Source organism: Nymphalis io, chromosome 30 (genome assembly GCF_905147045.1).
Source record: "Nymphalis io chromosome 30, ilAglIoxx1.1, whole genome shotgun sequence".
Taxonomy (NCBI): Eukaryota; Metazoa; Arthropoda; class Insecta; order Lepidoptera; family Nymphalidae; genus Nymphalis; species Nymphalis io.
Genome location: NC_065917.1, coordinates 2,763,188 through 2,790,185, shown reverse-complemented (window position 1 = coordinate 2,790,185; position 26,998 = coordinate 2,763,188). Strand labels below are relative to the sequence as shown.

The 26,998-nt window shown below is 37.5% G+C and overlaps 2 protein-coding genes and 1 non-coding gene across 7 annotated transcripts; all 3 read right to left on the bottom strand.

Moving 5' to 3' along the window:
* Positions 1-1,126: 1,126 nt before the first annotated feature.
* Positions 1,127-26,815, bottom strand: LOC126779928 (xaa-Pro aminopeptidase ApepP-like). 5 transcript variants are annotated; one of them, XM_050504129.1, is made up of 18 exons: positions 26,755-26,815; positions 18,480-18,538; positions 17,175-17,275; positions 16,223-16,394; positions 15,861-15,973; positions 15,385-15,520; positions 14,743-14,838; positions 13,864-14,063; positions 12,997-13,083; positions 10,380-10,469; positions 9,877-10,007; positions 5,867-6,019; positions 4,810-4,939; positions 4,315-4,492; positions 3,977-4,068; positions 3,770-3,883; positions 2,054-2,172; positions 1,127-1,219 (listed from the first exon to the last, which is right to left on the bottom strand). In XM_050504129.1, exons 3-18 carry the CDS (start codon positions 17,268-17,270, stop codon positions 1,213-1,215), a joined length of 1,914 nt encoding a protein of 637 aa, XP_050360086.1. In that variant the 5' UTR covers positions 17,271-17,275; positions 18,480-18,538; positions 26,755-26,815; the 3' UTR covers positions 1,127-1,212. The 5 variants fall into 5 exon arrangements, with proteins under 5 accessions (XP_050360086.1, XP_050360085.1, XP_050360087.1 ...); XM_050504128.1 differs by lacking the exon at positions 26,755-26,815 and adding an exon at positions 20,969-21,036; XM_050504130.1 differs by lacking the exon at positions 26,755-26,815 and adding an exon at positions 18,887-18,953.
* Positions 18,012-18,204, bottom strand: LOC126780173 (U2 spliceosomal RNA). Its single transcript, XR_007670455.1, has one exon. It is a non-coding gene; the product is annotated as a U2 spliceosomal RNA (small nuclear RNA).
* Positions 22,970-26,618, bottom strand: LOC126780110 (histone chaperone asf1). The gene is made up of 2 exons (XM_050504376.1): positions 25,737-26,618; positions 22,970-24,586 (listed from the first exon to the last, which is right to left on the bottom strand). The coding sequence occupies exon 1, from the start codon at positions 26,386-26,388 to the stop codon at positions 25,738-25,740; it is 651 nt and encodes a 216-aa protein (XP_050360333.1). The 5' UTR covers positions 26,389-26,618; the 3' UTR covers positions 22,970-24,586; position 25,737.
* Positions 26,816-26,998: the final 183 nt, after the last annotated feature.

Below are 26,998 nucleotides of genomic sequence, written 5' to 3'. Positions count from 1 at the left end.
TCCTTTTTAATATATAATTACATTCAACAGGCAAAGGTATAAACGCTATCTGATTATCGACAATTATTATCTTTATTTCCTTAATAAATTATATTCTATCATCAAAATGTAATAAAATTTGCAAATTATATTGGGGATAAGCTCCAAACGATCTTCGTGTTTTATATTGAAACTAGTTTCCGTTTCCTGGCTTCGTCCACGTCTAAAATACATGTTTCTATTATTAATTTATTATTATTTACGTATAGAAAAGCCGAGCCGAAAAATTGAAAATTCATGTGCTTAATTTTTGTTTATAATTCACCTCGTGCTATACGGTGAAGGAAAACATCGTGAGGAAACTTGCATGTGTCTAATTTCACTGAAATTCTGCCACATGTGCATTCCACCAACCCGCATTGGAGCGTGGTGGAATAAGCTCCAAACCTCCTCCTCGAAAAGGGAGAGGAGGCCTTAACCCAGCAGTGGGACATTCACAGGCTGTTACTGTTATTATTGACATCTTCACTCCATACGGAACAAACGAAGCTCGGTGCGGACATCCGAGTTTTCTTTCACACAAATATAATCATCGCTTACTGGTTTCCGCCCACGATTTCTCCCACTTGTTAGTGGGGGAAGTGTTAGGTAAACTAAAACTATAACAGGGTTGGGCTTTGTGCAAGCCAGGTTGGGTGGGTACTTACTCATTAAATATTCAACCGCCAAACTCCAATACATAGAATTGGTGTGTTCCAGTTTGAAGGGTGAGCGAGCCAATCGGTGCCAGGTCCCAAGGTTGGTGATGTATTGACGATGTAAGGGTTTGTTTAATATTTCTTACAGTGCCAATGTCTGGGCATTGGTGACTTACCATCAGGCGGGCCTACGTAGCAAAGTAAGAAAACGAAATTCCATAGTAAATTACTCGAAATATTGTAACACACAGACACGAGTTACTTTCGCATTTATAATATATTGTTAACAAATATCTGTGGATAAAAAATGTTCTCAAAACGTTCGTTTTGCTTGACAAAATGCCGTTAAATTCGTAATTTTATGATTAATTAATTCTTTTTAATTTCATATTTATGTCGTAATATATAAATCATAATAATTATTTATTTCGGTTTAAATTAAACAAAACTGCCAGTAACATATTTTATTATACGATTAAAATACAATGAGCCTATATAATTTCTTAAAAAAATGCATTTCCGGTATGAATCGTCTTCAAGACCTGAAAAAAAACAAACAATATAATAAAAACACACACAACATCACAACATCTTGCGACTAAATTTTCGTTGCAAATAATTCCTGACATTTATGAGTAAATAATAGGGGCGTGGCTTATGTCTGCTATGTCTGCAAAACTGCAAAATCCGACGGGATTATTGTACAGCGAGTGACCCAGTACCTTCCAATACCTTCTTCTCAAAAAGAGGAGAGGAGGCCTTTAGCCCAGCAGTGGGACATTCACAGGCTGTTACGGTTACGGTACGGAGTGACCCAGTGTGTAATTATAAAGACACTGGACATCTTGAAGATGAGAACGTTCAGGAACTGTTACGTGGGATAAGATAACAGCACTAACCTTGAAATGACGCGACACCATTGGTCGAGATATTATTAATCTGTGGTGTTCATTGCGGATTAGCGAATGACGTTTTAAGTATCGGCGAAGTTGTTATCGGAACTTTGGAAATAAATTTAAAGTGTATATATATATATTTTTATATTCGCCGGGAGGGCGAATGATTCTACTCCACCTGATGGTAAGTGGTAGTAGAGTCCAACGCGACGACGGCCAGTACAGTCGGGAAGAATGTTCTGCACTAGCCGCCCTCGCCTTGCCGGCCCGCAAGATGCCTCTTCACGCCTCGTTTAAAGGAACCCGTTATAGAAGTAGTCGAGTGTAATAGTGTTGTGTTATATATAGAGATGTATTAATCGAGAACTGTTCGTAGTGTAATACAGCAGAGGTATTAGCGAATCGCGTGGAATATGTAAATATAAGGTCCATCTCTACACCTTTTGTTAATGTAATGAAGATTTCCTGGCAACATCTCACCTCGATATCGGCTTACACTCGTTCTCCAACCACAGGTAATCATTTTCCAATCCGCGATTCTTCAAAATATCTCCGAGAACTTTGAACACTCTCGCGTGGTACGCGTTTATGTATTCTATCTGTAAATTATAAATTTTTTTTTAAATCTATTTCCTAAAACGAATGACAATGATTATGACCTGTGCTGTCAGATTCTTACCACAGCTCAACAGATTCTGATAAAGCTATAATGAAAACCGGCTGTAACACTTCAGTACTCCTTATTTACAACAAGTCTACCCGTGCTTTTGAGAATGTGTATAGAAATTGAACAATGATTGGTATTCGAGAAAGCGTAACAAACAAACACAATATCGCATTTATAATATTAGTAAGGATTTAGTAACAGTAACAGCCTATTAATGTCTATGGGCTAAGACCTTTTTGAGGAGAATGTTTGCAGCTTATTCCACCACGCTGCTCCAATGCGGGTTGGAGGAATACACATGTGGCAGAATTTCAGTGAAATTAGACACATGCAGGTTTCCTCACGATGTTTTCCTTTACCGTCAAGCACGAGATGAATTATAGACAAAAATTAAGCACATGAAAATTCAGTGGTGTTGCCCGGGTTTGAACCCACGATCATCGGTTAAGATTCACGCGTTCTAACCACAAGGCCATCTCGGCTTTTTTTTTAAAAAAAAGGATTTAGTATAAGCATGATACTTAAGGAATGTATTTCTTTTATTTGGTTAATCATTACATGTTATAGAAAAAAAGTGCCCCCGCTATGTCTGTTTGGACGCGATAAACTCGAAAAGTACGGAACGGATTTTCATACGGAATTTGGACTGTTGGTAGGGCTTTTTTTTTTTTTATAGAATAGGAAGGCGGACGAGCATATGGGCCACCCGATGGTAAGTGATCACCAACGCTCTTAGACATTGGCATTGTAAGAAATGTCAACCATCGCTTACATATCCAATGCGCCACCAACCTTGGGAACTAAGATTTTATGTCCCTTGTGCCTGTAATTACACTGGCTCACTCACCCTTCAAACCGGAACACAACAATATCAAGTATTGCTGTTTTGCGGTAGAATATCTGATGAGTGCGTGGTACCTACCCAGACGAGCTTGCACAAAGCCCTACCACCAGTAAGCTCAAGTGTGCAAGCTCGTCTGGGTAGGTACCACCCAATCATCAGATATTCTACCGCAAAACAGCAGTACTTGGTATTGTTGTGTTCCGGTTTGAAGGGTGAGTGAGCCAGTGTAATTACAGGCACAAGGGACATAACATCTTAGTTCTCAAGGTTGGTGGAGCATTGGCGATGTAAGTGATGGTTAACATTTCTCACAATGCCAATGCTATGGGCGTTGGTGACCGCTTACCATCAGGTGGCCCATATGCTCGTCCGCCTTCATATTATATAACTGGCTCACATTCATATAAACATTGGATGAAGACCATTTATCGACCCGAGGAAATCCGGGTAGCTAGTAGTATTTATTTATTTGGATCTCCAACAGTTGTACATAGCACACATTCAAATCACTTTTTACATTAACTTAAAACTAACTATGCACATCCGATTAGAGGAGAACACACCATTCACAAACACAATTACAAAATATACAAATACAATTATAAGATAAAACACACAATTGTAATATATATAATAAAAACAGTAAATAATTAAAAATTAGTCAAAAATTATTATATTGAAATACCTCAAAATCATCCAGCAGGTCGATTTTCAAGCACTTCCGTTGGTTGGGCACCAGGGTCAAGGTGTTGAACCCTAAAACTCCGCGACCTTCGAAATCACCAGCTAGTTTTGATGCCTGTGGATTGAATTAAAAAAAAATCAACTTTTTATCGAAAAAGGAAGCCGGACGGGCAGGTCCGCTACCACTTCGAATTCTTAACCCACTCACCCTGGGATGATCGGTTTCATTTGTGACGGATATGACCTCCACCAAGTCCTCATGCCTTATACCGTATTCACCGACCTTGTAGTAACCAGGTTCTGAAAATAAAGTTAAGTAACAGCCTGTAAGTGTTGCTGGGGTAGGGCCTCCCCTCCATTTGAGATGGTTTAGAGCTCATTCCACTACACTGTTTCGATGCGGAATGGGGGATACAAATTTGGCATGATTTCAATGAAATTAGTCACTTGCAGGTTTCCTCACGATACTTCCGCCCAATAAATCAGCACGGGTCGAGCCAGTGCCCACAGACCGGTGGCACTTGTCCCCCCCACGGGTCGACTCACCGTTGCTAAGTATCTGGCCGGGCACCAGGCCGGGGTCGTGCGGGTAGGGCCGCCAGGACACCCCGGCGGGCCCCTCGTGCACGTTCAGGAAGTGCCCCACGCCGTGGCCGGTCCCGTGCGCGTAGTCCAGCCCGGAGTCCCAGAGGGACTTGCGGGCGAGAGTGTCCAGCACGTTACCCTAAAAAGAGCTGCTTTTGTAGCTTCATGAACAGAATATATATTGTTTATGGTTTTAATGTGATTTTTATTCATTACAAATTGGAAGGCAAGTTCAACTGATGGTAAGTGGTCACCCATAGACATTTTAAAGTCAAAATTATCTATATATCACTAACAATAAAAAAGTGAGCCGTCGCGAGACGTCTGACAGATGTGAAAATGACATGTTCATGCACACAAATGTCTGTTCTGGGTGGTAATCGAACCCACAACCTTCGGCGAGAAAGGCAAGTATCTACCAACCATGCCAACCGGCTCGTCAAATATATATATTACCTTGACACCTTTAGGGAAGAGAGCTGATCCAACTCCGATCTGACCCTTGAGGACACGCGTGAACGAGTCCTTCTGTGCGAGGGTGGGTTCGCCCATGTGTCTCGTACGTGTTATATCCGTTGTACCATCCCTGAACACGTTCAAATACTTTTATATTTATACTAGTTTTGCCAGCGGTTTCACTCGCGTAGTTCCCGATCCCGTGGGAATACGGGGACAAAATATAGCATGTGTTACTCGCTGATAATCTGTCCATTGGTGAAAGAATTTTTAAAATCGGTTTAGCAGTTTAGGCGTGAAAGCGTAATAAACAAACAAACTCACATTCGCATTTATAATATTAGTTAGGATTACTAGTAGCAGGGAGACACACGCCGTATTAGATAAAATGCAACCTCGATTAAGTAAGTTCGACCTTGGTTTAAGATTGTTTCATACGAAATTTTATCAAAATCGGTTTAGCTGTTTGGCCGTGAAAGCGTAACAGACAAACAAAGTCACTTTCGCATTTATTATATTGATATAGAGACCTCAATCTCAAGAGAAATTAGCCAACTGCGCAGGAGATATTATAGTGCACGAGTGTGTGTGCAAGCAGGTGCACTCTCTATTCCCTAACTCTCATAATCCGATGGGACGGCAATCCGACACGACCGGAAAGAGTTCAGGCGCAGGACCAACGGCTTTCCGAGGCACGGGAGTAAACACACTTCCAACTTCCAGACTCCGGGCCGCTAATGTGAATTTTCCGACAGAAAAGCCCAATAACTCTTTATTGGCCCGACTTGGGAATTGAACCCAGGACCTCCGGGTCAGCGTCCTTATATTTAGCCACTAGACCAACGAGGCGGTCAAAGACACTGGCACTACGAGACATATCAACCATACCTTACTGAACTAAGATGTTATGTCCCTTGTGCCTGTAGTTACACTGACTAACTCATCTACAAACCGGATCACAATAGACGGAGCCAGACGGGACTTGCAAAAAGCCCTATCACCACACAAACTTGTTCCTTCCACTGGGTCATCTTATGTAAACAAACTAATCCCATACATGTACTGTCCACCGGAATCCAGCAAAAACATATCGCTGGCTCGGATCTTCCTCTGAGGACCGTCATGGGAGGGGCTGTAGTGTATGATGGCTCCGTTTTCACCAGCTCCTGGTATCGTTTCGAACGATGGTCCCATGAAATACTTCTCTTCCCTGAAAAATATTAATAGTTAATTATTGGAAAACTCTTGGAAATTCTCCTGGCCGATTTCGGTCAATGGAAACTAGTCAACTAGCACGGGAAACTTTATGTAAACACAGGTTTACTCTCAAAAAACATCTATATATATATGACGGATCGGTTGGCGTGGTTGGTAGATACTTACCTTTCACGCCGAAGATTGTGGGTTCGATTCCCACCCAGGACAGACATTTATGTGCATGAACATGTCCGATTGTCCCGAGTCTGGGTGTAATTATATATATAAGTATGTATTTACAAACGAAAAATAGTGTATGTAGTATATCAGTTGTCTGGTTGGAAAACATCGTGAGGAAACCTGCATGTGTCTAATTTCACTGAAATTCAGTCACATGTGTATTCCACCAAACCGCATTGGAGCAGCGTGCTGGAATAAGTTGCAAACCATCTCCTCAAAAAGGGAAAAGAGGCTATAGCCCAGCAGTGGGACATTCACATGCTGTTACTGTATATATTATTATATACAGGGTTACAGGGTAATATGTCACGATCCTTTTAAAGGGTTATAGTTCAGGACAATAGCTATCAAATGACCCCCAAAATGCTTATGCAAAAGTGTATCGTTTTCGAGTTATTAATTTTTTAATATTTTTTTTATTTAAAGGATGTTTAAGATTCTAAAATTCAATAAAAAAAAAATCAACGTATTTTCCCTATTTTTTTTTTTGTATTTCTTGCTAGGGTACATCCTAGTTAATAATAACCAGTTATAAAACAAAAACAATCTTCAAGCATTTTTAAATTACAGATCCAAAACTGTACAACTTTTCGATTTTTAATTTTGATTCTTTAAGTTACTCGCAATTTTTTTGTAAAAATCACTATGGCTCTTATCGTGCGGATCATTTTAAAAACATCTGCGTTTCCTTAGCTATCCATCGGTACATAAAAAGTACAGTAACAATCATAAACTCAGGAGAAAATTAGATAACAAAGAGACCAGGTAGGAAATTCTAAGAAATGCTATTGTTAAGAAATTAAATCTGGATCAAAGACAAAAGGACCTCAATGCAAAGTAGTTAAAGATTATTTTTAATAGGGGTAATAGGTAAAAAAGGAGAGATAAACCAGAGCTGTCATTGCAATTTTAAATTTAAATCAAAAACAAAATACTTAATCTTTTTAGTTACTCCATACTTTCGAAATTACACTGTTTATTATTCATAATTCGTGTTCAAAATGAGATCCCCTATTTCGTATACAAATACGCATTCTTTTTCTTAATTCACTTTTTACTACAACACTACTCAAGCTATGTCGAATAGAATTTGCAGCATTCATTATTCTTGTTTTGAGTTCTTCAATTGTTTGTACTGGTGAAACATCATAAACCAGGCTTTTCATATGCCCCCAGACATAATAGTCCATCGGAGTCAAATCTGGACTTCTCGCTGGCCATGGGATTGGTCCTCCTCTGCCAATCCATCTATTACGATAATTGCTGTCTAGCCACTGTCTTACGGACATTCGAAAGTGTGCGGGGCAACCATCATGCTGGAATATCATTCTCTGCCTAAGTTTCAGCGAAACATTTTCGAGTAACTCATGCAGGATTTCTCTAAGCAAGCTTTCATAACTTTCACCATTTAAGTTATCAGGTAGGAAATGTGGCCCAATAAGATTATCATTGATAATCCCCATCCAGACGTTTACCGAGAAACGTCTTTGGGAACCGCTTAATCGCTTTTTGTGAGGGTTTCCCTGTTCTTTTTGAGACCAATATCGAATATGTGGTAGTTAGTAATACCATCTTTGTCAAACTTTGACTCGTCTGTCCATAAAATTTTTCTCAAAAAATTGGGATTTTCTGCATCACAGTGTAGCATAAATCGGCAAAAATCTAAACGTCTTGCAGGATCTCCTTCTTCAATCACGTGTACGGGTGTGTAATGATAGGGATACAATCCAGCCGCGTTGACAGTAAACCAGACTCTCCATTGAGATACGCCCAGTCGGTTTGCCACAATATTGGTGGAAACTGTAGGGTCCTCTCGAAAATGACGAATAATTACATCTTCTTCATCTGGAGAACGGACACGAGGGCGTCCGGAATCAGATTGTCTCCTTTGCACGCGACCAGTTTCTCTAATTCGACGATATACACCAATAAAGACACTATTGTCAGGTGTCCGGCGATCCGGAAATCGACGATTATACTCACGACGAGCAGCTGCGGCGTCACCGTTACAATATCCATAGCAAAATAAGATGTCAGCGTATTCCTCATTAGAGTACGGACGACGAGAAGAATTTTGTTCTGCAGCCATAATAGTCCTTTTTACGCGCCAAGTTATCATAAACACAAATCACAAATTCCTTTTAGCTAGCCGAGTCACGAAGTTGTAAGAAACAGAGTCCAGTAAACGAAGCGGTTTTTTTCAAAAATTTAAGAGATCAATATTCACTAAAGCGCGTCCACACTATACGAGCAGTGCAAGTACAGTGAGTATTATGTACCCCGACAAGGTTTTATTACTCTTATTCTTAAAAGAAATGAGATAAAAGGAAATTAGAAAAAATGACGGTAAATTCAAAGGAATTGATAATAGTATTCCACAAACAGCTCTGGTTTATCTCTCCTTTTTTACCTATTACCCCTATTAAAAATAATCTTTAACTACTTTGCATTGAGGTCCTTTTGTCTTTGATCCAGATTTAATTTCTTAACAATAGCATTTCTTAGAATTTCCTACCTGGTCTCTTTGTTATCTAATTTTCTCCTGAGTTTATGATTGTTACTGTACTTTTTATGTACCGATGGATAGCTAAGGAAACGCAGATGTTTTTAAAATGATCCGCACGATAAGAGCCATAGTGATTTTTACAAAAAAATTGCGAGTAACTTAAAGAATCAAAATTAAAAATCGAAAAGTTGTACAGTTTTGGATCTGTAATTTAAAAATGCTTGAAGATTGTTTTTGTTTTATAACTGGTTATTATTAACTAGGATGTACCCTAGCAAGAAATACAAAAAAAAAATAGGGAAAATACGTTGATATTTTTTTTATTGAATTTTAGAATCTTAAACATCCTTTAAATAAAAAAAATATTAAAAAATTAATAACTCGAAAACGATACACTTTTGCATAAGCATTTTGGGGGTCATTTGATAGCTATTGTCCTGAACTATAACCCTTTAAAAGGATCGTGACATATTACCCTGTAACCCTGTATGTGTGTACAGTACGATATCTAAGAATTATAAGACACAATCAAATTGTATTATAATATTATATATAATACGAATAATTATTAATTATTACAGAGTCATGTAATTTTTTTACGTTAACAACAATCATAAAGTACATTTTTAATCTGTTAACAAGAACATTGACAGATGCTCTTTTTGGCGGGAAATCGGTTGAACTTTTCTTACGATCATTGCGCGGTAACATATAAGGAATAATTCGTTCATTTCATTGAAATCTCGTTTTGTATCTGATGTTTATGATATATAATGGTATAAAGTGGCAAGTAGCATTTTTACTGGTGGTAGGGCTTTGTGCAAGCTCGTCTGGGTAGGTAACATCCACTCAACAGATATTCTACCGCAAAAGAGCAGTACTTGATATTGTTGTTAGTGAGTCAGTGTAATTACAGGCACAAAAGACATATATTCCCAAGGTTGGTAAAGCATTGGCAATGTTGACAGCGATGGTTGACATTTCTTACAATGTCAATGTCTATGGGCGTTGGTGACCACTTACCATCAGGTGGCCCATATGGTCGTCAGCCTTCTTATTTTAATAAAAAATATATATATATATATATATATATAATTTTTTTATATAAATATATATATACTCACTTTCTAAATTCCAGTAGCTTATCAGCAGCCTGCACCTCGGTGACGGCGGTACCACCGTCAATCTGGTCGTGCAGCCACTTGAAGAAACGCACCACCGCTACGCCGTCTCTTATATGACATTGACGGAAACCCTTGAATAGAAGTCGAAATTAATTCACGAAGACATTTTTACACACACATCATGACGTCATGTAAATTGTCTTTAATTTAAAATAAGATTAGGCCACCTGATGGTATGCGGTCACCACAGCCCATACATCTTGGCGCTGTAGAAATATTAACCATTTACGTCATCAATGCGCCACCAACTTTGGGAACTAAGATGTCATGTCCCTTTGCCTGTAGTTACACTTTTTCTCACCCATCAAACCGGAACCCAACAATACCAAGTACTGCTGTTTAGAATATTTGATGAGTGGGTGGTACCTACCCAGACTTCCACAAAGCCTAACCACCAAGTAAGTCCGTATGTTCGTTCAACACTAAATGCAGAACACTCATACCTCCAACTCCACTGAGTTCTTGACTAACTTAGCCAACGCGACCGGTGACATTTCGGAGACCAAATTCAGCGGTTTCTTCAAATCACCTTCCTGAAAAGATAAATAAATCTTGAATATAATAAATGTGTGTATATCAATCAACAGCCAATCGTTGTCCACTGCTGAACATAGGCCTCTCCCAAGGTGCGCCAAAGCTCCCTGTCCTCCGCCTTCCGCATCCAGTTGGTGCCCGCCACCTTCTTAAGGTCGTCGGTCCACCTGGCTGGAGGGCGCCCTACGCTGCGCTTGCCGATTCGCGGTCTCCACTCTAGGACTCGTCTGCTCCAACGGCCATCGGTCCTACGACATACGTGACCAGCCCACTGCCACTTCAGCCTGCTAATTTTGCAAGCTATGTCGGTGACTCCGGTTCTTTTCCGGATAATCTCATTTCTGATCTTATCCTTCAAAGATACTCCGAGCATAGCTCGCTCCATAGCACGCTGAGCGACTTTGAATTTGTGGACTAGTCCCGCAGTTAGTGTCCACATTTCGGCACCGTATGTCATGGCAGGTAAGACGCATTGGTTGAAGACTTTCGTCTTCAAACATTGCGGTATAGACGACTTGAGGACTTGACGAAGGTTGCCAAATGCTGCCCATCCCAAGCGAATTCTTCGATCGGCTTCCTTCTCGAAGTTGTTCCTACCGACTTGTATTATCTGTCCTAGGTAGGTATATTCACTAACAACTTCGAGAGGTTTCCCCTCGACGTATATCGGTCCCGGCACGACATGCCTATTGAACATGACCTTGGTCTTGTCCAAGTTCATACCGAGACCGACACGCCGGGAAGACTCGCCTAGGCTACGCAGCATTTCGGTGAGTTGTTCCAGCGACTCTGCTATGATGACGATATCGTCGGCAAATCGAAGGTGTGAGATGTACTCGCCGTTTACATTGACTCCATACCTAGTCCAATCCAGCGTTTTGAAAACGTCTTCCAACGCGTTGGTGAACAGTTTCGGGGATATTACATCCCCCTGTCTCACCCCTCTGCGCAGTTGGATCGCCTTCGTCTTACAGTCCTGGATGTGGACAGTCATTGTAGCGGCGTTGTACAGACATCTCAGTACCTCGATATATCTCCAATCGATATGACATCTCTGCAATGAGTCGAGCACTGCCCAGGTTTCGATGGAGCCGAAGGCTTTCTCGTAGTCCACATATGCCATACACAGCGGCTGATTGTACTCTTCGGTCTTCTGCACAATCTGCCGAACAGTATGGATGTGGTCCGAGGTGCTGTAGCCTGATCGAAAGCCGGCTTGCTCTGGGGGCTGGAACTCGTCAAGTCGTCTGGCGAGACGGTTCGTGACGACTCTTGAGAACAGCTTATACACGTGACTCAGGAGGGAGATTGGTCTGTAGTTTTTCAAGAGGGTTTTATCACCTTTCTTGAAAAACAGTACCACCTCACTCCCGCTCCACGTTTCCGGGGTCTTGCCATGTTGGATGACGGAATTAAAGAGGCTTGCTAGCTCTTTCAGGACCGGAGTCCCGCCTGCCTTAAGCAACTCTGTTGTGATTCCGTCATCTCCCGGAGCTTTGTTGTTTTTAAGCTGTACTAGAGCCGCCCTAATCTCTCCTTGGTCAACGACCGGGAGCTCCTCGGAGTAATGGCGCATAAGAGGGGCGCGCTGGTCATCAATACTGATTCCCACGGGTTTATCCGATCTTGAAGAGAACAACTGCCCATAAAACCTCTCTACTTATCCGACAATCTCAGGCCTAGAGGTAACGACCCCACCATTTTCAGTTTTAAGTTTTGTCAGACGCGGCCTCCCAAACTTGCGAGCGAACACTTTCGATCCCCGATTTTGCTCAATCGCAGCCTTGATGGCACGGGTATTGGAGCGTCGGAGATCGCGTCGCGTCAGCGTTTTTATTGTTCGGTTTAAGGCCTTATCTGACAAAAACGATGGTAGTTCTCGTCGTTTTATCATGAGCTCGAGTGTCTCAGCAGAGAGTTTTGGTGCGTTGTCTCTTCTCTGTGGCGGAAAACGCTTGCGGGATGTGTTTTGCAGTATTTTGACCAGCGTGTCGGTTCTCTCATCAATGTTGCTTATGGTTTCCAACGCGGTGAATTGATTTTGAAGTTCCATTTGGAACTTTTCGGAGCCTTGAGCATGCAGCTTGGAGCATGGTAGGTCGGAGAGTAGACCTCATCATTCTCGATCTTTCGGCTTATATATATATATATATATATATATATATATATATATATATATACATATATATATATATAAGCGGACGGACGTCATCCAGCCATACAGACATTTTTTTGATTCGGTGACATACCGACAGCAGCGCCACCTATAGTCCAATTGTGTTTTCAAACCATCCAGAAACTCATTGAAATATACATACAAAATAAATAAATAAAATAAAAGTGTTCATAAATCTAAATCAGTGATTTAGCCGTGAAAGCGTCAACAAACAAACATACGGACAGAATTACAGTCGCCTTTAATATTAGTAAGTATACATCATGGCGCCTCCTTAAAGTCCTCGTATGTATGTTGATTTGATTTTATTTTATTTGATTTGGTTTGATTTGGTATGGTATGAGACTCACCCCAGAAGCCGCTCGATGTATCGCCTCGCTCGCTTCACTGGACAACCATATCGAATGTTCCCTATCACCATTTTCCGACAGCTCCCTCTATAAATAAAGTAGAAAATTATTATTACTATCTAGTATCTAAGCCGTGCGGTATACATCGCTTCGATCATGTGCCCCCCCCACAGGTGTTAGCTACCCCTGGTAACGTGTATGCAAAATTTCATGATATTCAATTCAGTTTTTTATAAAAATGGTAGGCGGGCATGCAAATGGGCCACCTCATGGTAAGTGGTAACCACCGCCCGTAGACATTGGCATTGAAAGAAACGTTTACCATCACTTACATCGCCAATGCGCCACGAACCTTAGGAACTAAGATGTTATGTCCCTTGTTCAAACTCACCCACTTATTAGTTTTCTACCGCTAAACAGCAGTACTTGGTATCGTTGTGTTCCGGTTTGAAGGGTGAGTGAGCCAGTGTAATTACATGCACAAGGGACATAAGACCTTAGTTCCCAAGGTTTGTGGCGCATTGGCGATGTAAGCGATAGTTAACATTTCTTATAACGCCAATGTCTATGGGCATTGGCGACTACTTACCATCAGGTGGCCCATATGCTCGTCCGCCTTCATATTCTATATATATATATATATATATATATATATATATATATATAAGATCACTGGGCTTTACAAAGAGCAATGAATAGTGAATGGGCCAGTTTAATTACAACTACAAGCATTAGAGTGAGTGAGCCAGTGTAACAAGCATAAGGAACGTTGGCTATGTAAGAGATAATATTTCTCACAGTGCCAATGACGAACGGTGACCACTTACCATCTTTGCCATCAGTCTACAAATCTAAAATCAAACTTACTGCTATTTTTTTCAAAGCATCAGTGATTTCCTCGTACGGCCTCCCCTCCAAATCAACGCCCTCTTCCACCAGTATATCGCGTATATCCTGTGGTATCTTGCCCTCGTCCCAGAACAGCACCACCGACGTGGGGGTTATGACGAGGTACGAGAAGAACACGGGGTTGTAATTAATATCACTACCCCGGAGGTTAAGTGTATCTGTAATTGTGTGTGAAGAACAAACAATAATTTAAAAAAAATGGTGGACTGCTGTGGTACTCACGAGAATTTATGTGTAAACTCGTGTACCGATGTCACGCACACATCAATGCACTTGGACTGCAAAATGGTGGACTGCTGTGATACTCACGAGAATTTATGTGTAAACTCGTGAACTCGTGTACCGATGTCACGCACACATCAATGCACTTTGCATCAGTAACAGCCTGTGAATGTCCCACGGCTGGGCTAAGGCCTCCTCTTCCTTTGAGGCGGTGTAGAGCTTATTCCACCACGCTGTTTCAATGCGGATTGGTGAATACAAATGTGGCATGATTTCAGTTAAATTATGCATTTATTAACCTGCAAGTGGCAGGTTTCCTCACGATATTTCTGCCCAATAAATCAGCGCGCCCTTAAGGGGAGCCCTTTTTGAGGAGAAGGTTTGCAGCTTATTTCACCACGCTGCTTCAATGCGGTTTGGTGGTATACACAGCCCATACCGCTACTGCTACCATCGCTACTGTTTACACATAAATTCTCGTGAGTATATTGGCACTCACACATTTTTTTTAATATAGTGACAAACATTTAAAATTAGGAAGCCAACATTAAAAAAACATTAAAAAAATATATAGGACTTAAGGAACGAATGAATGAACAAGTGAATGATATTTACATGCGACCTCATCCAACGCTGTTATGACGAGAGCGGAGGCATTCTTCTCGGCCATTTTGTCTCTCAGCTCCTTTATCTTCTGACCAGCCGTTTTTCCTGTTAAGGAAAACCAATTTTCATCTGTTATCTATCTCAATTACAGGATTAAAGATAAAAAATAACTATGACTTTGAATTGTGATCACATAATTCGATATTTGAATAATCTGTGGTATTTAAAGTCCTTGATTGTACTGGCAAGAAATATTGGTAACGCGGAGGTTGGAAGGTAGTGCGAAGGACCATTGGTCCTTTGCTTTTGGTCCAGGACAGTCTTAATAGACTAGCCAAGCTCAGGGCATATTATAGTGCATGAGTGTGCGCGCAAACACAGGTGCACTCTCTATTCCCTAACTCTCACAATCCGATGGGACGGCAATCCGATACGACCGGAAAAAGTTCAGACGCGGAACCAACGGCTTTACGTGCTTTCGGGCTCTGGAGTGTACACACTTTCAACTTCCAGACTCCGGGCTGCTACTGAGAATTTTCGACAGAAGCACCCAATAACTTTTTACTGGCCAAACCTGGATTTTAAACCCAGAACCTTTACGTCTGCAGCCTTATATCATGACCACCGAGGCAGTCCATTTTTTTTGTATACCAGTATACTCGATCGGCAGATGCATAATATTATTATGCGGTCGCTCCGGCGGGAAATCCTTCAACTGGAATCGCGCCAGATCGACTAGATTTTTATCAACAGCCATTAATTGCACCTTCGCCTTCGATAGAGCCGTCTGAAAAAAAAAACAAAAATTTATCTTAATCTCTTTATAGGATTATATTACGTACCCACCCAGTAATATTATTAATATTTGGCTTGGAATTCTGGGAAGGTACGAACCTACCTATTTATTCTTATTATAATCGCGAAAGTTTGTAAGGACGGAAGTTTGTTACTTTTTGACGCAAAAACTGCTTAACGGATTTTAATGAAATTTATAATAGAGATTGACTTAAGAGAGCTGACTTAAGCCCCTCTAAAATCTTCCCCCCCCCCTTTCACGCAGGAGTAGCCGCGAGCGGAATATAGTGATATATAATCTTGCGACAAAACCGAAACAGTTAAATGTATACCTGTAGAGGCGTCCAATCCTCCCTGGTCATCGTGTGAGGATCGACTCCCACCACAGAACCGGATACGAGGTTACTCGTTAACCACTTGTCCATAGACGGTGTTTCCGGTAGTGCTGAAAAAAAAATGTATGAAATTGATCAGGCAACAAGTTTACTCGGTAATTTCAGCGCCAATGTCTATGGGTGACCATTTTAAAAAAAAAAAAAAAGTCTAAGCTGATTTATCTATATTTCACCATATGTACTATATTCAAGTTGCTTACTTGCCGGGTATAGAATTTTTTTGCTCACCCCCCCCCCCCTAGTATTTTAGAATAAATATATTCTTGCCTTCTTAAAGCCCTGCTCTATAAATAACTCACATTGTTTCATAAGCGTCCATACATTCATATCAACTTCGTTCTGGAATTGCGTGTAGTACCTCCCATCAGTCCAGACGAGAGCCTTCGCCGACGTCACGATGGCGATCCCCGCTGACCCCGTAAACCCTGATAACCACTCCCGCCTGGCGTCAACCGGGGCTATATACTCCGACTAAAATGAATCGTTGCGTTTACATACGTATCAAGCACATTTGAATCGACATTTCAAATGGTTGCATTATACGCAGACAATTTGACATTTAAAAATTAAACGCTTAAAAAAAGGTAAGTTCCTTTTGAGTAGAAGGCTTACTGGGGACCAATTCTACTAACAAATTGTCATTTTATCGCAATCGAATCGAAGCGTGATCGTTGCCGTTTTTCCATTTTCCTGTTATTTAATTGAATTATCGACTATTGCCAAAAAAGTTAACAATTACGTTTGATTTTGACATAACGGTATATGTTAACATGTTATCGGTTCGGTTCCGATTCGAACAAATACAGATGATTCAAAGTTGGATCGGAATTGAATCGGGAACGTATCGTAATCGCTATAAATTAGTAGAATTCGGCCTAAGAGTTCGGGCGTGATGACGTCAGCGTGAGATAGTTATTGTGAGCGCGTTAATGTGTGCGTGAGATCGTTATACGAACACATGTTAACACGTCAATCCTCGTACGTACCATGGCAGTGGCAGTGGCAGTCGCTATTTGTTGTACATGATTTATTCACCGCTGATTCGGAATATTTACTTAACCATTAATTAGTATAATAATAAATTGAATTATTCCCTCGTAGGGGACGGCAAAAAATATGGGTTTCTTTAAATTCTGGCTCATGAGAAATTTGGCCTAAGCAGCAGAGCCTTTAACTAGCAGTGAAATATTGGATAGTATTCCTAAAAGCACCGGGAATCCCCGTATTAATATAATCGGTGTAAAATCTTACGTTGTGTGCGTCGGCAGTGGGCACGATGTACGCAGCCAGCGCCGTCGGCTGGCTCGCCATCAGCGCTCGGAGCGCTGTCAAGCGCTGTAGTGACATCTTTGCTACAAGCAACAAATAAAAAAGCAGTTATTTATTTGTCACAGAGAATTAATAGAATCGTTTCATATTGATAAATTTTACATAAAAGTTTTCGCCCGCGTTTTAAGACAAGGTGTGGGCGTGGCGTTTTGTGTTCATTGTGTTACTTATAAAATATTGCCTATGTACTGCCTTGGGGTTGAAGTTTGCTTCTACCAAAATCAAATCTTTTTAATTTAACCATTAAAGCGTAACATACACACAGAGTTACGTTCGCAATTCGTACAATAGTATATAAGAAAGTATACATAATATACACATTGGTATCCGAACCAATTTTTAAAGTATGACGAGATATTTAAATAAAAAAAATATGTTTCCTTCAGTTTAATAAATAAAATTAATGTCCGTATATTTGTAAACGCTTTCCATACATTAACCTTGTGACGAAACTTTTGCAATATATATATGATAGATTTACACTATGACATGCGATTCACTTTAGAAGACATTGCCAATTCCAAAGTACTAGCAACAATATTACCAAAATTTGAATCTATGGACCGAGACCTGTTTCAACTTTAGAGGTAAATGTGTAACATATAGACATATACTTTACTTGCGCTTTAATAATGCTCCCGGTGAAGCTGTAGAGGCCACTCTGGCCAACAGCAACTTACATTTCGAAAAAAAATAAAAGCTTTAATAATGTAAGAAATTTGATTCTACCACAAATTTTATGACCCTAGTTTCAAGTGAATTCTGTGGGCCGATCCCGGCGGCACTGCAATGCCGGGCCGACCCGTGACGGGAGTGGAGCGAGCCCCGAACATCCCGTCGTGGTACAAAAATCAGTTTAATATACTGGTCCCGCAGTGCGGGAACTTTCAGATATTAAGCTGAAAAGAACAGATACTACACTTTGATCTTAGCCAAAAGGCCGAGAAGCGATAACTCGAAGGGAACCAATCCACGGAGGTCATTATTCGTGAGAATATCTAGCCAGCGCGATGCAGGATATCGTCCAAAAAGCATAGCGCCATCTATGAGATATGGAGTAAACTTTACGTATATAAAAAAAATGGCCAGCGCGATGCAGAATATTGTTATAGTGGTACAGCGCCATCTATGATATTACGGTGACACTACGAGTTAACTTAATGTACAGTTTCACTTTTATGCCACAATACTTCAAATCACACGTGTTGCTCTATAAATAATACTTACATTTATTTGAGGTAGTTTGATAGTTTTCTAATTTCAAACCATCGATGACAGCCGTCAATCTGAAAAAAAACAATGATTACGTATTAAAAAAAACAATAGGTAATCTCATACAAACAATTCATTGTTGTTAAGTTATGTAATATTTATATTAAATAATTATATTAGTGTTACCACGCAATCGCATAAAAACTTAATTTGATATATTGAACAAATGATAAGGCTGACTGTTACTGTTTATAGACCGTTGACCAAGAAAGACGGCTTAATCCTGCTATTGCAACAAACTTTTGAACTTTCATAAAAATTTTGATCTGCTTCTTTCCAATTATCAGCGGTATTCGTTCGGTTTCGCATTCATATATTAATTGAGAAGCTACCTAATTAATATATATATAAGATGTTAACACCTGTGGGCTTTATGAAATGAAAAACAGCCCAATTATTACACTTAATTCATAATAGACAGCGTAACGTAGTGCCAGGAATTCTTAAAACCAATATGCTTCTATGACGCGTCCTACCCACTTTATACAAAAATAATCGGAAGTCAGTTTATGAACTAATAAATTATTATTATGAGCCACAACAGCTGAGCGCCTATGTCGTACTTGTTAACATAAGGTTATATTTCTTTGGATGGCACCGACTCCAAAAATAACTCACACATACGTATATATATCGTTCACAAATATTTAATAGATATATAAGTATCAAAAAATGTTGTTGTTTTTGCTTTGAAATAATTAAAATACTATTTTTTACTTTTTAGTTTAAGTTTGTATATATGGGTATAGATTTCAAGTTGGTTTTTGTTTTTTTTTTTAAATAAATTTTATTTTGCATTTTTTTGTAGGAAGTGTTTTTTTTTTAAAGTTTATTAATTTTTATAAAATACGGGTAAGCCTACGCGTTGCTCAAATGAGACAGCACCGTTTGGCAGAAAGTAGTTTTTTCATTCTTTTTTAAGAATATATATAGGTATTTTTAATGTATAATAATTATCATGACGGCTCCTTATTAAAAATACAAACAATCTTTTTTGTTTTTGGATATTTTGTCTATGATGACAGTTAAAAGAACAGAGATTGAAAATCCTCATCAAAAACTTTTGTGAAAGGAACCATAAACCAAAACATTATCTGAATGTATATCTTTGTTTTTGTTGATTTTCTCGGAGAGCTCCGAATCAATTTCGATAAAATTCTTATGGGACCACCTCTGAAATATGACCTACTAAACAAAAAAATAATCACCATAATTGGCGGAATTGTCGTGTAATAAACATACAATCGAATTAAGAACCTCCTCCTTTTTTGAAGTCCGTTGAGAACTGGATAGTTATCGTACTGACATATACAGCCAGGATTGGCTGTATATGTCAGTACCTATGCCCGCTCTATATTCGCAGCGCGAAAGCCCGCGAAACAGGAACGTAGATTGTCTCGCGGCGTCGCGTTATGGTTCCCGCGAATCGTTATATAAATGTATATAACGATGTGTAGGAATCGAAGCAGATTGTAAATAATATTAGATATAATATGAATTATTATTAAATATTTCTGAAGCGTAACTGTCACGGTTTTATAATAAATTACATTTTTAATCTGTCAGATACTATTCATGGCGGGAAATTGATCGATTTAAGTTTTCTTACGAGCATTATGCAACAAACCTATTTGAACTCAAACGTTATAGATTAAGGAGATTTAAAAATAGTGTTTACATTAATAATATATTTAATTTATTAATCTTTATTAATATTTTGTTTTCTCATATTCAATTTATTTTTTTATAATTTGTAAATAAGTATGTCGTAATATTTTTCTGTTTAATGGTAACTGTTCTTAATATTTTTTAAGATAGGAATATGATTTTTGTTTTTTTAAAAGACGGTAAATATATTTGTAACCTATGTTTACGGTTACGGTATTGTTTACAGTTGATATAATAAATCGCTGCCGTGTTGGATATTTGTTTTTTTTTAATCAGTATCGTCCACGCGCCACATCCGTCAACCATAATAATTGCAAGAATAATACATTCATTGTATTGAAAATTCGTTTTATGCACACTTGTGCACTATAATATCTCCTGCGCAGGTGGCTAATCTCTCTTGAGATTGGCCGCCGTGGCCAAAATCGGTCCGGAGGACATTATTATTAAAATATATTAATGAATACATATTCGTATCTTTAAATTGCTCATAACAACACTTCTTCAAATCATTGCACATAATTTAAATTAATAGAATTTATATACTATAGAAGACCGGCAAGATTGACCTCGTACTGAGTTGACTTTACGAGGAATTCTGAAAATATAAGTCAAATGTCTGATATCCATCAGCCCGCATTAGAGAGAGTAAAATAAACCAGACATCCTTAAGATGGAACAATATGTTATTTCTAAGTATTAAATCAAAGCAATTTGACGGTTTTTGAACCAATAATTTTTAGTAAACAACGTCGATTAAAAAGAAAAATACTTACACAATCATGACGAACCAAATAGTTTTTATATATTTTACACCCATTTTTAACGGAATACAATACACCGTTCGTAGACAAGTCAACTGACCATTTGTCTACGACATATTCATTTGTAACCGAACCTAGACAGATTGCATAGACAATCGAGACCAAATGAGTTTTTTATTGCAAAACCAAAAAAAAAAAAAGGTTTTATATCCAATTTTTTTTTTTACCTCAACATTTCACGTAAGTCGTAAAAATATAATATGCCAATTGCGTTTCGGCTTTGCACGTGAATAGTCTACAAACTACTTATAGACTATACTATACTATACTAGAAACCGCACGCATACGCAGGAACACGCAGGCAAAAAAGTATGAATAGTTAAGAAACACATACATGACAAAAACAAATATTATTTTTTAGTATGAATATTTTAAGTCATTCATAATGCATGCAACATAATGTAAGATCTATTATAATAAACATAGTATATGGGCCACCTAACGGTAATTGGTCAATAACTTCCATGGACATTGGCGCTGTACCCAGACGGGCACAAAGCCCTACGTCCAAACAACGCTTAAAAAAAAAAAAAAACTTAAATCGAACGCGACTGAAAACTTTTATAGAAAATTACTGTTCTAATTTTATTTGACCTCATATGTAATTTACGGTCAAAGGTCTATCGTAAAAGGTCAACGAAAGGTCATAGTATTTAAATGTTAGACTAATCAGGTCGAGTTATAAATATCCCGTTAGTTGGTGGTATAATTAATATTTTCTGAGAAATATTTTTTCTACTTTTCGTTAAATTTATTCCTAGTAATGGCGTGATCTAGAAAGTAGTGATTTATCGAGTAATAATTATAATATAATATAAGTAAAATAGATAGATACATATAAACAAAACTAACCTAAATAATAAAACAGAGGCGGATGTTGGAAAAAAATCATACCGACTGGGAGTTTTACCGTATATTATATATATGCATATATAAATAACGATATAAACGTTTTATGTAGATCTTTATTTTACCCGTGCGAAGACGAGATGAGAAGCTAGTATATAGGTATGTGTTATATCAAACATGTACAAACAAAAAAAACAAACAGCAACAGCCTGTTAATGTCCCACAGCTGGGCTAAGGCCTCCTATCCCTCCGAGGAAAAGGTTTGCTCCAATGCGGATTGGTAGAATACACATGTGGCAGAATTTCAATGAAATTAGACACATGCAGGTTTCCTTACGATGTTTTTCTTTTACGTCAAGCAGGAGATTAATTATAAACACAAATTAAGCACATGAAAATTCTGTGGTGCTTGCCCGGTTTGAACCCATGATCATCGGTTAGGATTCACGCGTTCTAACCACTGGGCCCATCTCGGCTATTAAACTTGTACAGTACAGTACATTATAATAAAAGCAATGTATTTTTTTCTTATATATTAGATATTTGTAAACAAAAAAAAACATCTGCTACAACTTTAATATTTGTTATTGATAGACATTTAATGATAATAGATAATTTTTTTCGATAAAAAATAGTTTTTAATTGGAACTTCAAAACTGTAATTATAAATAAAAAATTTCTCGACGAAAAATCTGTCTGCCATGATGGTTTATAGATTATCTGCGCTATGGCGTTATTTAATTTGAAAACAAATACGTAAGTTAACATGAAAAAACAATGAGCATTGTTATATATATGTATATAAAATCGCATTACACAATCGTGTGAAAAGCCAGAAAGTGATATGCGACATTGACCGTAATAATTATAACATTTCAAGAATACACGCATCAAAATAGTATATCACTATAAGTCGTTTGTCAACATTTATCGAGTGAGAAACGAAGAAGTTCTTATAGAAATCTATCAGCATATCACGTTTGAGTTCATTATTCTTGATTATTTTTAATAATGCATCCACAGACACAAAATCTACTCAAACAATTTGACCAAAGAGGTTATTATAACAGAGAGAGGTTATGAAAAAAAAAACAATAACAATTTTATTTTATATCTATATTAGTTCGGTTTTGGTAAAAATATTTCCGCTATCAACAAAGTATTGTTACATTATACTTAATAAATAAAAAAATAAATACAGTACCGACAGATCAACAGTTACTTACATGTGATTGCTTCGAACTTGCTTGCAAAGGACTTTGTACTATGTTTTTTTTATTAAATCATGCAAAGATGTCACTATCCGCAAAGAGTTTTTATTACACTTTAGGAATTAAAAACAAATAATGCTTTAAGATCTAAGGTAAATGAATAACAATGACCCTGAATTGTAAAATAAAGTGAAAGATCATTGATCATCTATCACGTCATCAGCTAAAACAGTTATGATATATATAATACATAAACATAAGCAAAGATGTATAATTTGTTTAACTTCAAAAGGAGATTATAGGCAACACAACTCATTTCATCGCGCTTAACTACGCAAACTGTTTGCTCATAAACGCGCAAAAGTTTATACCATATTCATCAGTTCATTTCAAAGTCATATATATGCTTGAGACTGACAAGACATTTTTTGACATTAATTGTTAATTACAGATAAAATATTTTAAAATTTTTCGAATTCGTTTATTTATTGCATATTTATTTAATCAATGTAGTAATCGAATGATTTAATTTCTAACAAAAGAATTAATGCAAATTTTTGAATCAATATCATTTGGTCATGGAACGAAATATTCGATGATTTAAGGATATCCACCAAACCACATTGGAGCAGTGTGGTGGAGTAAGCTCAATCCTTCTCCTCAAAAAGAAGAGGCTGTTAATTAACTTTTAACATTCAAGATACCAATTCTATTATAGAAATATATGAAGTTCTAATTAGACAAATGTCGTAAGTGATAGCAATTCTTCTTGTTTTAAATTAATAACTTTGAATAAACTGTACATCATGATATTAAATCTCCGTTGTAAAACTGTTATACCAATATAAAGAGGGACACTCTGAAGCAGTGTTACCATTGGCATTTGCCATGTTCAATGGCAATCGGCCAAATGTACAGCAATTTCTCATCATATATAACAATATATTTTTTTATTAAAGGATGAATTATATATATTTAAATGTTATTTAAGCGATTTAGTTCATTAATTTAGTTAGTTAGGTTGTTTTATTATTAAACTAATTTCTTTTGATTACAATTCCGAACATGGCAATTGAAAATATGACACTGGCAACACTGATCTGACACTTAAAATTAAATGCTATTGAATGGCTAACCGACTCAGAAATAGTGGTACTGTACACTATGATCCGGTTACCATAAACAATACAGATGGAATAACAACTGAGCCAGTGTAATTTTAGGCATTAAGAAATAACGGCTCAGATGTCATAATTGAAAATAATATTATAAATATTCCATCAGATGGCACATTTTAATATCTACAAGCAAGTCTAATATTTACAAGCAAGTTCGGTTCAGATTTTTTTATTACAATATACATTATACATAATCCATAATGACCATTCCTCATCTCTATGCATCAACCTATGCACAAGTTTGCTTATTCATTATTTTCAGTCGATATAGAAATTCCATATGTTTAATTCACCGACGTATTATTTACTCCCATAATTAATTCCTCACCAATCTGAAATTAAAAATATTTTCAATTTAATAAAAAATCTGAGTCTAGTAAGAATAAAAGGCTATTAATAAGCTGTCATGTCCATACAACGCTTTATGGACAACCAAACCTTACATTTGTTAATCAAAGAACATTCTAATTGGATGTCATATATATTTTTTTTTAATATTTCAAATTTGTAGGTGGATTGGCAAATGAGTCATCTGATGGCAAGTGGTCACTGTCCACACATCCATAGCCCAGTCATCGCCAATGCACAATAAACCTCCGTTACTGAAATGTCATGTCCCTTGTGCTCATAGTTATACTGGCTCACTCACCCTTCAAACCGGAACACAACAATACCAAGTATTGCTGGTTGACTGATATGATGAGTGGGTGGAACATACTCAGACGGACTTGGAAAAGATCCTACCACTAAGTAAAATTTTAATAAATAAAATTTGGTAAAAATAATAAAATATTTTGTTTATTTCATCTAGTGCTTTGTTAAAGAAGATCTATTTGTATCAGACATTGATTGATTGAAATTCTAATACGTGTATTTCCAACAAGCCATATAAAAGCCATCGAACAAGCTCTATAACTTCTAAAAACTTAGTTGATGGGATATTTATCGAAACTTAAAAAAACCAAATTCTTTTGCATCAATTGCGTTTACAATTTGTATACTTTATTAATTTAACCCGATTTATTTTTGTTTTGATAACATTGTAAGATTAATTCAATCAAGACATACATTTTAAACTGTGCAATTCTATTAATAAATTTATCAAAGTCATGAATAGTAATTTATATTCAACTAGCGAAAGTTGGAAGTTGCTGCTCTGCTTTTGTATATATAATATATTCTGACATTGGCATCGGGCAAGTCTGACGAGAAAGGGAATGGGCTGATGTTAGATATCTGTTTTAAATCAGCGATATAAACTTTATTTACTCAAATTTGTAGTGTGATTGACTAATAAATCTCGAAGCTTTCACATATATAATTAAGTAGGATTCAAATTATCATTGCAGATATCAGATAAACATTAAAGATTTGCTTCAGTATAGTCTAGTAACAAGTTATAACAATGCAGGTAGTACAAAAACCTCCCATGAAAAATACATTTATATAGTATTTGAAGAATATTGACAAAAGGTTACTTACCTCAACACTCCATGGGAGCAATAGAATTTGAGTTGTCTCCATAACCACTCAGACTACCTTGGAACTCAATACCACTTATTTGACTATCAGCATTGAAAGACGCTCCATAGGAATCATTGCTCGGTGCATGTGACGTCTCCAAATTGCCATCTCCGCTGTCTGTCGCAACGGCTGCGTCCGGTTCAGCCCAATTGATCTTAAACCTAGTCACTCTTGGTTCTGACGCCAATATATTCCTAACTACTTTATCGAACTGTGGTTTAGCTGGGGGATTCTCTCTTAATTCCGGTTCGCTTTCGTTGTATTCGTTATTAATATAATAACCAACTCTGACAAACTCTTGTCCTCTATATGAACACGCTAATAGTACCACAGTGACCCCTAAAGCATCGTTTTCTGGTATGCGTGTTACGTCTGGAGGTGGGGCTTGAAAAACAAACATGTGCCTACCTTCTGGTATCGGTCCAACGTAAATCGTGTCCAATACTTGATCGTGCTCTTCAGATTCCGCAGAACCGACGTAAATCATTTTCCATTCGAGGTCTTCTTTGAGTTCTTCTATGCATTCGAAGGTCAACTCGAATTGGAAAGGGTTAAAAAAAGGACTTGGATTGTCTAGCACAACGACATTGGTTATATGCACTTTAGCCATTATATTGATCGCTTTTATAGCGATTAATTAGAACTTTTATAATAAATATTTAAACTGATGTAAATTATTTGTAAAACAAGAAACAAATACGATTAAAATAACAAATTACCGTTTCTTTGTAACAGAAATTTATGCTGTCGGCGAAAAATGACACTTATTTTGGCGGTTGAAACGATCACGTGACGAAAATAATTTACGATCGCTACGCTTCGTGCGGCAAAATGACGTACTAAAATAAAAAGTAAATACATTACAATAACTCTGCAAATATGTAAGTTATTGTTATAAGCCGTCATATATTAGCATCAATTGGTAGATACTTGATTTATACACGTAAGCATTACCAAGAAAATTAAAATAACTTACGAATGAAATCCCAAGACAGCCTTATCATCAACACTTCACAACATACGTTCGTAACAATCAGTCTTATGTCAAATGTATATGTACATAGATAACAAAAGCAATTCCATGTATGACATTTTTAAAATTTTAATTATTAACTATTGAGAAACAGTGCACAACTTAATTCAAAAGTTTAGTAGATCATTCAATTTCTAAACTCCAATTTCACAGCATTTTAACTATTTGGAAATTATTTTAAATAAAT

Coding starts and splice junctions, on each gene's coding strand:
- LOC126780110 (XM_050504376.1), bottom strand. CDS start 26,388: ATGGCTAAAGTGCATATAACCAATGTCGTTGTGCTAGACAATCCAAGT.
- LOC126779928 (XM_050504127.1), bottom strand. CDS start 18,778: ATGAAAGTTCAAAAGTTTGTTGCAATAGCAGGATTAAGCCGTCTTTCT. Junction 17,276..18,479: donor TCAAACTACCTCAAATAAAT/GTAAGTATTATT, acceptor TGTTGCTTGTAG/CAAAGATGTCACTACAGCGC. Junction 4,069..4,314: donor CGGCCAGATACTTAGCAACG/GTGAGTCGACCC, acceptor CTTTATTTTCAG/AACCTGGTTACTACAAGGTC.